This window comes from Leuciscus leuciscus (genome assembly GCF_965113295.1).
Source record: "Leuciscus leuciscus genome assembly, chromosome: 1".
Classification (NCBI taxonomy): Eukaryota; Metazoa; Chordata; class Actinopteri; order Cypriniformes; family Leuciscidae; genus Leuciscus; species Leuciscus leuciscus.
Window position 1 is genome coordinate 78,969,939 of NC_138725.1, and position 10,295 is coordinate 78,980,233.

Sequence of the window (10,295 nt, forward strand, 5' to 3'; positions counted from 1 at the left end):
TCCGTTCCTCTGATAGCCACCAACTCCAGGTCCCCAAGTCCAAACTCTGCACTATGGGAGATAGGGCCTTCCAGGTGGCTGCGCCTCGTCTGTGGAATACCCTCCCCAACCACCTAAGGGCGCCACAATCTATTGTAGGGGTGTAAATATTAATCGATTCGTATCGATGCATCGATTATACAGCCGACGATTCGATGCATCGATGCGTCCGCAAGAGTATCGATTCATGTGTTTATTTTGCCGCCTGTCTATTTTCAGCATCTGCTCCGGTGGCGCTAACGGGTGGCGCTAACCTCATTATTGTCTTCTACTTCACACGCGTTACTTACGTTTCACAGTCTATCTATGTTCACACACATTGTTGAGTCTGACTTTCAAGAGCGATGGATCCCTCAGAGCGAGCTGGCAATGACAGTGAAATGTTACACACTCCAGTCGGCGTCAAGTCATGGGTGTGGATGTATTTTGGCTTCAGGAAAACAGATGGAGCAGTGGTAAGAGATGTTGCCGTTTGTCTGATTGCGCCCGTTTCACACATACTCCGTTTGAAGTGCGTATGCGGTGCGTATTTATTTCAGTACCCATGTTAACAGGTTAGAGCTTTCACACTGCACGCGGTTGCGGTCCGTTTATCCGTTCCAAAAAATAATCGAATCGTTGGCTTAAGAAATCGGTATCGTATCGAATCGTCATGTAGGCTCCGATTTACACCCCTAATCTATTGAGGTTTTTAAAAATAATTTAAAGACTCACTTATTTTGTATTGCATTTTCTTAATATAATTTTGTTTCTTGCTGTTTTTGACTGTTTTTATGTTCAGTGTTTCTACCTGTGCACCTGTAGCACTTTGAGATGTGTTCTTCACGTGTAAAGTGCAATACAAATAAAACTTATTATTAGGGGTTCAAGCATGAAATGCTGAAACCCTATTGTAATTGTAAGGATTCGTAAAACGCATCGTGCAGGACAAACCGTAAGGCCTAGAGACGTGAAACCTGGCCAGATGGTAGGCCTCAATTTGGGGACAACCTATCAGAGTATGACCCCAATTGGCCCATAGGTGGCGCTACAGCAACCAAAAGTACTAAATCGCTCATAACTCTTAGACCGTTTGTCCCAGGATCAAGTGTCTTATATCGTTGGAATCCTTGGCTCAAGGCGGACAAAATGGCTATCTCAGATTTGGATGTAGGCAGGGAAAATTTTCTGCTATGTCGGATTTTGTCCAAAACCTACTTTTGCGAACTAGTCCCTGGTTTTTGGCCCGATCGGAACCAAACAAGTCTAGGACAATTCTCTGGACTCTCTAGATCAATAATTATCGAAAAAAAGTTGAACTTTTGCATTTGGGTGGCTGTAACAGGGTCATTTAGAAAAGGGGCGTGGCAAAATACACTAAAAAGCCTATAAATCCCAAATGAAAACTCAGAACTTCACAAAAATTGATGAGCATATGTGTCAGAACATGGTGAGGAAGCATGCAGAGTTTCATGGAGATCGGACCATAGGTGGCGCTATAACTGGCAAAAAGCCTTCATTCTTATTAGGGGTTCAAGCATGAAATGCTGAAACCCTATTGTAATTGTAAGGATTCGTAAAACGCATCGTGCAGGACAAACCGTAAGGCCTAGAGACGTGAAACCTGGCCAGATGGTAGGCCTCAATTTGGGGACAACCTATCAGAGTATGACCCCAATTGGCCCATAGGTGGCGCTACAGCAACCAAAAGTACTAAATCGCTCATAACTCTTAGACCGTTTGTCCCAGGATCAAGTGTCTTACATCGTTGGAATCCTTGGCTCAAGGCGGACAAAATGGCTATCTCCGATTTGGATGTAGGCAGGGAAAATTTTCTGCTATGTCGGATTTTGTCCAAAACCTACTTTTGCGAACTAGTCCCTGGTTTTTGGCCCGATCGGAACCAAACCAGTCTAGGACAATTCTCTGGACTCTCTAGATCAATAATTATCGAAAAAAAGTTGAACTTTTGCATTTGGGTGGCTGTAACAGGGTCATTTAGAAAAGGGGCGTGGCAAAATACACTAAAAAGCCTATAAATCCCAAATGAAAACTCAGAACTTCACAAAAATTGATGAGCATATGTGTCAGAACATGGTGAGGAAGCATGCAGAGTTTCATGGAGATCGGACCATAGGTGGCGCTATAACTGGCAAAAAGCCTTCATTCTTATTAGGGGTTCAAGCATGAAATGCTGAAACCCTATTGTAATTGTAAGGATTCGTAAAACGCATCGTGCAGGACAAACCGTAAGGCCTAGAGACGTGAAACCTGGCCAGATGGTAGGCCTCAATTTGGGGACAACCTATCAGAGTATGACCCCAATTGGCCCATAGGTGGCGCTACAGCAACCAAAAGTACTAAATCGCTCATAACTCTTAGACCGTTTGTCCCAGGATCAAGTGTCTTACATCGTTGGAATCCTTGGCTCAAGGCGGACAAAATGGCTATCTCCGATTTGGATGTAGGCAGGGAAAATTTTCTGCTATGTCGGATTTTGTCCAAAACCTACTTTTGCGAACTAGTCCCTGGTTTTTGGCCCGATCGGAACCAAACCAGTCTAGGACAATTCTCTGGACTCTCTAGATCAATAATTATCGAAAAAAAGTTGAACTTTTGCATTTGGGTGGCTGTAACAGGGTCATTTAGAAAAGGGGCGTGGCAAAATACACTAAAAAGCCTATAAATCCCAAATGAAAACTCAGAACTTCACAAAAATTGATGAGCATATGTGTCAGAACATGGTGAGGAAGCATGCAGAGTTTCATGGAGATCGGACCATAGGTGGCGCTATAACTGGCAAAAAGCCTTCATTCTTATTAGGGGTTCAAGCATGAAATGCTGAAACCCTATTGTAATTGTAAGGATTCGTAAAACGCATCGTGCAGGACAAACCGTAAGGCCTAGAGACGTGAAACCTGGCCAGATGGTAGGCCTCAATTTGGGGACAACCTATCAGAGTATGACCCCAATTGGCCCATAGGTGGCGCTACAGCAACCAAAAGTACTAAATCGCTCATAACTCTTAGACCGTTTGTCCCAGGATCAAGTGTCTTATATCGTTGGAATCCTTGGCTCAAGGCGGACAAAATGGCTATCTCCGATTTGGATGTAGGCAGGGAAAATTTTCTGCTATGTCGGATTTTGTCCAAAACCTACTTTTGCGAACTAGTCCCTGGTTTTTGGCCCGATCGGAACCAAACCAGTCTAGGACAATTCTCTGGACTCTCTAGATCAATAATTATCGAAAAAAAGTTGAACTTTTGCATTTGGGTGGCTGTAACAGGGTCATTTAGAAAAGGGGCGTGGCAAAATACACTAAAAAGCCTATACATCCCAAATGAAAACTCAGAACTTCACAAAAATTGATGAGCATATGTGTCAGAACATGGTGAGGAAGCATGCAGAGTTTCATGGAGATCGGACCATAGGTGGCGCTATAACTGGCAAAAAGCCTTCATTCTTATTAGGGGTTCAAGCATGAAATGCTGAAACCCTATTGTAATTGTAAGGATTCGTAAAACGCATCGTGCAGGACAAACCGTAAGGCCTAGAGACGTGAAACCTGGCCAGATGGTAGGCCTCAATTTGGGGACAACCTATCAGAGTATGACCCCAATTGGCCCATAGGTGGCGCTACAGCAACCAAAAGTACTAAATCGCTCATAACTCTTAGACCGTTTGTCCCAGGATCAAGTGTCTTATATCGTTGGAATCCTTAGCTCAAGGCGGACAAAATGGCTATCTCCGATTTGCTCGCCCTTCTGGCGCCAATTTCGAGTAAATTGCATTTTTTTCAAAAACCTATTTTTGCGAACTTCTCCTTGGTTTTTCGACCAATTGGAACCAAACCACTGCAAGAATATTCTCTGGAGTCTGACAATCAATAATCATCCAAAAAATTCAAAATTTCAATTAACGGTCGATGAGGGGAACCAAAATCTTTGATGGCACCAGGGCCACTTTTACTAAAACGGTTATAAATTGTGAACAGAAAGAGATTAAACTTGGGAACAGATCCCAAGAACTTGAGAAGAAACTTGGGAACAGATCCCAAGTTTAAGATTTTTTTGCTAAACTTGGGACACATCTTCCTGAGCTCAATCTGAGATCACTTGAAAAAAAATCACAAAAATTGGCCACTAGGTGACGCTATAAAACGGTTATAACTTGTGAACGGAAAGAGATATTTTCGCAAAACTTGGGACACATGTTCATGAGCTCATTCTGAGGTCACGTGAAAAAAATCACGGCAATTGGCCACTTGGTGGCGTTATAAAATGGTTATAACTTGTGAGCGGAATTAGATATTTTCACTAAACTTGGGACACATGTTCATAAGCTCAATCTGAGTTGACATGAAAAAAATCGTGAGAATTGGCCACTTGGTGGCGCTATAACAGTGAAAAAATCATGAAAATAGCTATAAGCGCACCCAACCGTTAGTCTACTGAAAATTGGCACGCAGTGTCTTTGTCCAGGGTGCCATGATATGGCGCTTTTCCACTGCATGGTACGGTACGGTTCGGTTCGGTACGGCACGCTTTGGCGCTTTTCCACTGCATGGTACGGTACGGCTCGGTTCAGTACGGCTCACTTATGACGCATTTCCACTGCATGGTACGGTACAGTACGGCTCGCTTCGGCTCGCTTTAAATGGTACCACCTCTGTTGAGGTTCCAAGCGTACCGTACCGATACTAAAATGTGACGTGAAAACACTGCAGATCAGTGATTGGTCAGACAGAATCATCACTACCAGCGTCATTGTATTTACAACACGAGACACTAAACCCGCTAGATTTAAATAGCCAGTAGACAACAGCCAACGCTGTAGCGCCTGTTTTAAAAGTATTTGATTCAAAAAAAGAGTATAAACTTAAAAAAATAAATGGCTGAATCGTGGTCAGTGGACGAGGTGCAGACGTTCCTCTTGTTGGTTGCCGAGGAGCGGATGGGGAAACCCGGAATGAAAAATTCGCATTTAATATGATGATGTCATGGCAGTAGAGACGGCAACTATAACGATCAGTCACACCCACTTTGAAGTGGTACTAACTGCAGTGGAAAAGCAACCGAGCTAAAGCGAACCGAACCGTGCCGTACCGAGCCGAGTCGTACCACGCAGTGGAAAAGCGAAGCGAGCCGAACCGTTCCGAACCGAGCCGTACCATGCAGTGGAAAAGCGCCAATAGTCTATGAGAACATTGATGTATCTCAAAAAACTCAGTATACGTCATTGGCACAATGCCTTGAAGGAGCCTTAGAAGTTTCAAGCCCGTGTTTTTTTCACAGGAGTGACCTCCTAAGACTCCTGAATCCTTGCCGAGTCCAACAATACCAAACATGCCAGGTTTCGCCTTATGGTTTTTGTAAGTGTCATTTAGAGCTTTAAAAAATTGTGGTTATCTTCAAAGCCGTTAGTCCGATCGAGACAACAACAAAAAAACAAAGGAAATTTGAAAACATAGGTAAATAGCTAAACAATAACGCCAAAATGTTAAAATTATGATAGGAACTAAAAAAAAAAAAAAATTTAATCCAATCAATTTCACCCATGAATCATTTTGATGCTCTCACATGTTTGAAACGAACAATGATGGATTGTGATGAAATTTGTTTTGAATTGGGACTGGCAAATCCCCGTCCATACTGTCAATGACCGTTCGCAAAGACCCGCCCACTTTAGTTACTGTTGATATGTCTGACAAGCGACGCCACTCTCACACCACACCAAGTTCTCACACAGTGAAAAATACATTGCGGATCAGAGAAAAGACTGCGCGCTGACAGACAAGTACTTTTGATATGAAACAAAGTCTCACCTTTCAAATGTAGTAATTTTTTAGAGACATTTAAACAATAAATACCGTTTTGTGACTCTTTAATGTGTCTGACAGATCGCTGTAGACTCGAGGCTCAGTTAAAGCTGCTTGTGAACTGATCATCTCTTCCTTCTAGTTAATTTATAGCATTAAAATAAACATGAATGAACATAAAAGGAATGTTGTTTTAAAGTGCTAAGACGTCAGTACACTTTGTTTTTCAAATTTAAATCCTCCAATGTTAATCTACTAACTCTCCTGACTGCTTTGTTGGACAAAATGGCGGATTATGTTGCACAAAGGAAAGCTCGGAAAATCCCGCTATAATGTAAGAGAGCATCTTTTTTATGTATTTGGACTTAGGCCTAACAATGTGTTATGGTGCGCTGTCACCAGTGTTTTTTTTTGTTGTTTTTTTGTTTTGTTTTTGGTGAGCGTAGGCTACTCCTGATTTTGTTAGTCATCTCATCTCTTATATGCTGTGTATGATCATATCCTGCCCTATTCATGGTAGCCTACTCGCGGACATTGCGTCATCAATGTCATCAATTGCGTCATCAAGGGGCCCGCCTTGATAATCCTACTTAAGGGCCCGGTGTTGGCTCGTTACGCCACTGAATATAATTGTCTAAACTCCTTATCAAAATTACATATTTACAACAAATCTGACACATATATATGGGCACACTTTGAGTACTACTAATATAAGTGGTGGAGATCAGGCAAGACTATAAGAAGACTCAGGCAAAAAGGTGCTATAACTGTAAAAACGCTTTAAAACCATATATTTCCTATGGTAAACTGCCTGTACTGGCTGTAAATGTACTTTTTCATCTAGGATGGCAGTTGTTAAATGCAGTTGTTAAATGCTAAATAAAACTTAATGTCTTTTGATGCTTGTGTGCTTAAAGTCCTTAAAGGCCTTAACTACTTGAACCCCGATAAATGCTGCTTGCAGCTTTAATTATTATTATTATTATTTATCTGAATCTGATTTACAACGAGAAATAATCTGTGAGAAATAATGACCCAAAGGCTTATTAGATCATTAATGACGTCATCAGCGACTAGTCGACGTCAACTCGACTTTCATCACATGTAGACTTGAAGTCGTTCAGCCCCTGGTGTATTAGTATATTATATAACGGTATGTAATAATAACAACATATTCAGTATATTTGATTACAGTATATTTATTAAAATTATAAATGGATGCTGGACATTACTTGTCCCTGTTCCTAAAGCCCTCCTCTACACCAAATACACACTTGTATTGTGTTTTTTGATGATTATGGTTAATATTCTGTTAAATCAGTACATTTTATTGGAGTTCAGCTGTGGCATGTAGGGGATCAAACCTTAGTAAAGCTTCTGATGTGAAGCAATAACTTGTTTTTAATGATTTATTGCTTGTTCAAGTAAGTGCAACAATATATAAATTGGGAAGGTTTAGTCTACTTGTCTTTTAAGTTGCATCAGTATCAGTTCTTGTCCTTCATTGAAGTTTGAGCAAGAATTATCATGTTTTTTTCACTGATGTTAGAGTTTAACTTTAAGACTGTGGTCTTTACCCCGTAAACAAGCAGCGACTGCTGATGTTAGCTTGTTAGCTCTATGAATGCAATAGGCATTTCAAAAACTGGCTACCCCATAACCACCAAAATGTCACCTAGAAGCATTAAAGTATTAACAATTTACTTTTAGAAAGCTCAGATGAGTTTTTCCACAGCATATTACGGACGTGAGTTATTTTACTACAGTAATATTTGTGTAATGTTGCTTTGGCCAAAGATGTTCCTACATTAACTGGAACATTATATATATTTCAAAGTGCTTTCAGTCATTTTGACAGCAAATATTGTATTTTCCTGCATTCCAGTAAACAATGCTGATAGAGTTTAGAAGCGAAAGAGGAGATAAAATTACACTTTAAAGCACTCGTGTGAAAACCAACCGGGAAAGAGACGAGAATGAGGATTTGGGGGGAAAACAAGATTCTTAGTGCATTTCAGTGATGGGATAGCGTTCATTAAAGCGGGAAGTCAGACCATAAAAGCACAGTTTCTGGATCTTTTTCATATTGTTACAGCTGAAAGCAAAGCACGAAAATAATCAGAATAAAGAAAACTTTGGCCACATATTCTTTTGATACCAATGTCACATTAAAATACCAAACCTTACATAATTTTTCCATAAAAATAGAGCATGACGGAAAATTCAAAGCTCATTCAATCCACGCTGACGGACCAGAATTATGTGCATTATTATATTATAGAGTTATTTGCAGCCTTATTATTTGAAATGATTTGCTTCAGTCGATTCCCAAATCCAGAAATGCCGCTATATTTTACTGTTTTTAAAAAATTGCTTACATTTTCTCAAAACTCTACATACAAAACCACAACATAAACACACACACACACAAGATGCAAAACGTCACACATCTCGAACACATTATGTGCTGTTTCCACATGATCATTGGTCATGAAGGTTTGTTTTACAAATGCAAACTGAGTGAAAAGCGTATAAAGTGTTTGTAGTTTTGGTCTGAAGATTAGGTATATGAGTGAATGGTTTCACTGAGTGAGCCTCAAGTACCGCCTTTAGTGTGAAACATTTTTAAAACTGTAAAATGTAGTAGGCTTGTTTGTGAAAAGGTGGATAGCAGAGTATATTATGTAAGATACCAACACCCTCTGTGGCTCGACATGGTGAAAGTATAACAGTATTACATGTGCTTCATAACCCAATCTCATCACAGCCTTCAATTACACTGAGTTATTTTTTTGACAGCCATTACCAAAGAAATGAACGAGTAGTGCTGTAAACTGAACACTGTTACAAAAATATCTGCAACTTCATTATAAAATAGCTTTCTTTCTATTTTTTGCTGCTGCGAAATTCATATATCATTCCAAAAATGCATAAATATAAGCCCATTGAAGCCTTCACATTGATATTAATATTAAAAAAACCGTCCTCTCGTGTTTTGGCTCTGCAGTGAAGCAGCACTTTCATGAAAACCCAATGACGCAGCAGTGATTTAAGAGTTACTCTCAAATCTCTATCCCAAACACCGCCAAATTAGCAGACAGTCTCACTTTTGGCAGAGTTGTATAACTTAATATATAAGGCACTCCTTTTGTTCAAATGTATCAATACAATATATCAAACAACAACAAAAAAAACAATGTGCAGCAACAGTACAGTAGCGACATTTAGCGGGATAAACACGGCGTTGGCAACCCAAGCAGCGAGATGATCACGTGCCCCCTGTTACTTTTCTCATAGCTCTTCACGATGAGCCAATCGCCTTTCACAACGAGGCGTTTGATGTAAACATTTTATACGGGCTCTCGGGAAGATTTTCACTGGTATTTTAGGATCAGTTTTTGCTTAACGATTTATACGCTGAAGTGACCAAAATGTCTGAGATAAAGACACAGGAATGCGGCCCATGGAGACACGAACACCAATGTTTTAAGTGTTTTACAGACTCTAACAGCTTTAAATGTAGTAAAATGTTCTTTTTACCTGTTCTTGTATGCAACCCTGCCGTCACGAAGCCAAATAAAACTGCGAATGACAGAAATGTTCCGAGATGAGCCATGATATGCTGCTGGACGCCTGTGGGAAAGCAGGATTAATGAAGAAACAGCGCTAAATCCAGCAGTGGACGTTTGTTTACTAACGGACAGAACCGTTATTCCCAACACTGTCCTAAACGCTCAGTTTCCAATTGGGATAAACGTTACATTAATAAACAGTGGTTAGCTTTAACCTCAAAATGCTTTTATTTATAATATTAGATAATTCCTCACCCGCTCAGCTGGTGACGCAGATATAAACGTATATCAGCTACTGGTCCGCGTGACCTCTGACCTCTGCTGTCCTGTCCACTGAGGTTTAATCTTATATCAGATCGACATCAGAACATCATCTACTGTTGTTTTGCACAAGCGAGAGCTGCGAGACCACTCCTGCGTTTGTGTGTATAACCACACGAGGGTGCGAATGCACTAGCAATGGTCGTTCTCTTACGAGAGGTCTCTCGTACTGCGTAAGATATCTTACGCTAGGGGAAAATCCTTTTTCCGCGAGATATTGAAGCCAAAAATTATCCTTAATTTTGTTATAATGCAAAACGCGTTGCAGCAGCAATGCAGACATAGGCGAGACAGCTCGCGCGCCTATTGGCTGCTCTGCGGCAACTGCAGCAGCCTATCGAGCGAGGCCTGGCGTGACGTCAGACCCAATCAGGGCACTTCGCGCCCGCTACGTCACGTCCCGCCGAAATGGGCGTGGTCTAGGCCTATAAATATCGCTCGCAGGCAGCTATTATCTGATTTTTCATCCTTCAAGCGAAGCACACGCATCGCTGGAGCTGGATTAGGAGCCGCGCCGTCGAGAGAGAGCACCTTCAGCGGGACGAGTCACTGAAGTCGCTGGCCGC

The 10,295-nt window shown here is 41.1% G+C and overlaps 1 protein-coding gene across 1 annotated transcript in view; it reads right to left on the reverse strand.

Annotated features, from left to right (window-relative positions):
* The window catches only part of proza (protein Z, vitamin K-dependent plasma glycoprotein a), a 50,973-nt gene extending 41,139 nt beyond the window's left edge, over window positions 1-9,834 (reverse strand). Inside the window, exons 1-2 of the mRNA XM_082186378.1 lie at window positions 9,664-9,834; window positions 9,377-9,469 (exon numbers count right to left, since the gene is read on the reverse strand). Of these exons, the coding sequence (XP_082042504.1) occupies window positions 9,377-9,452 (76 nt within the window). The 5' untranslated portion in view covers window positions 9,453-9,469; window positions 9,664-9,834. The remainder of the gene's footprint in view (window positions 1-9,376; window positions 9,470-9,663) is intronic.
* Between the last annotated feature and the right edge of the window lie 461 nt (window positions 9,835-10,295).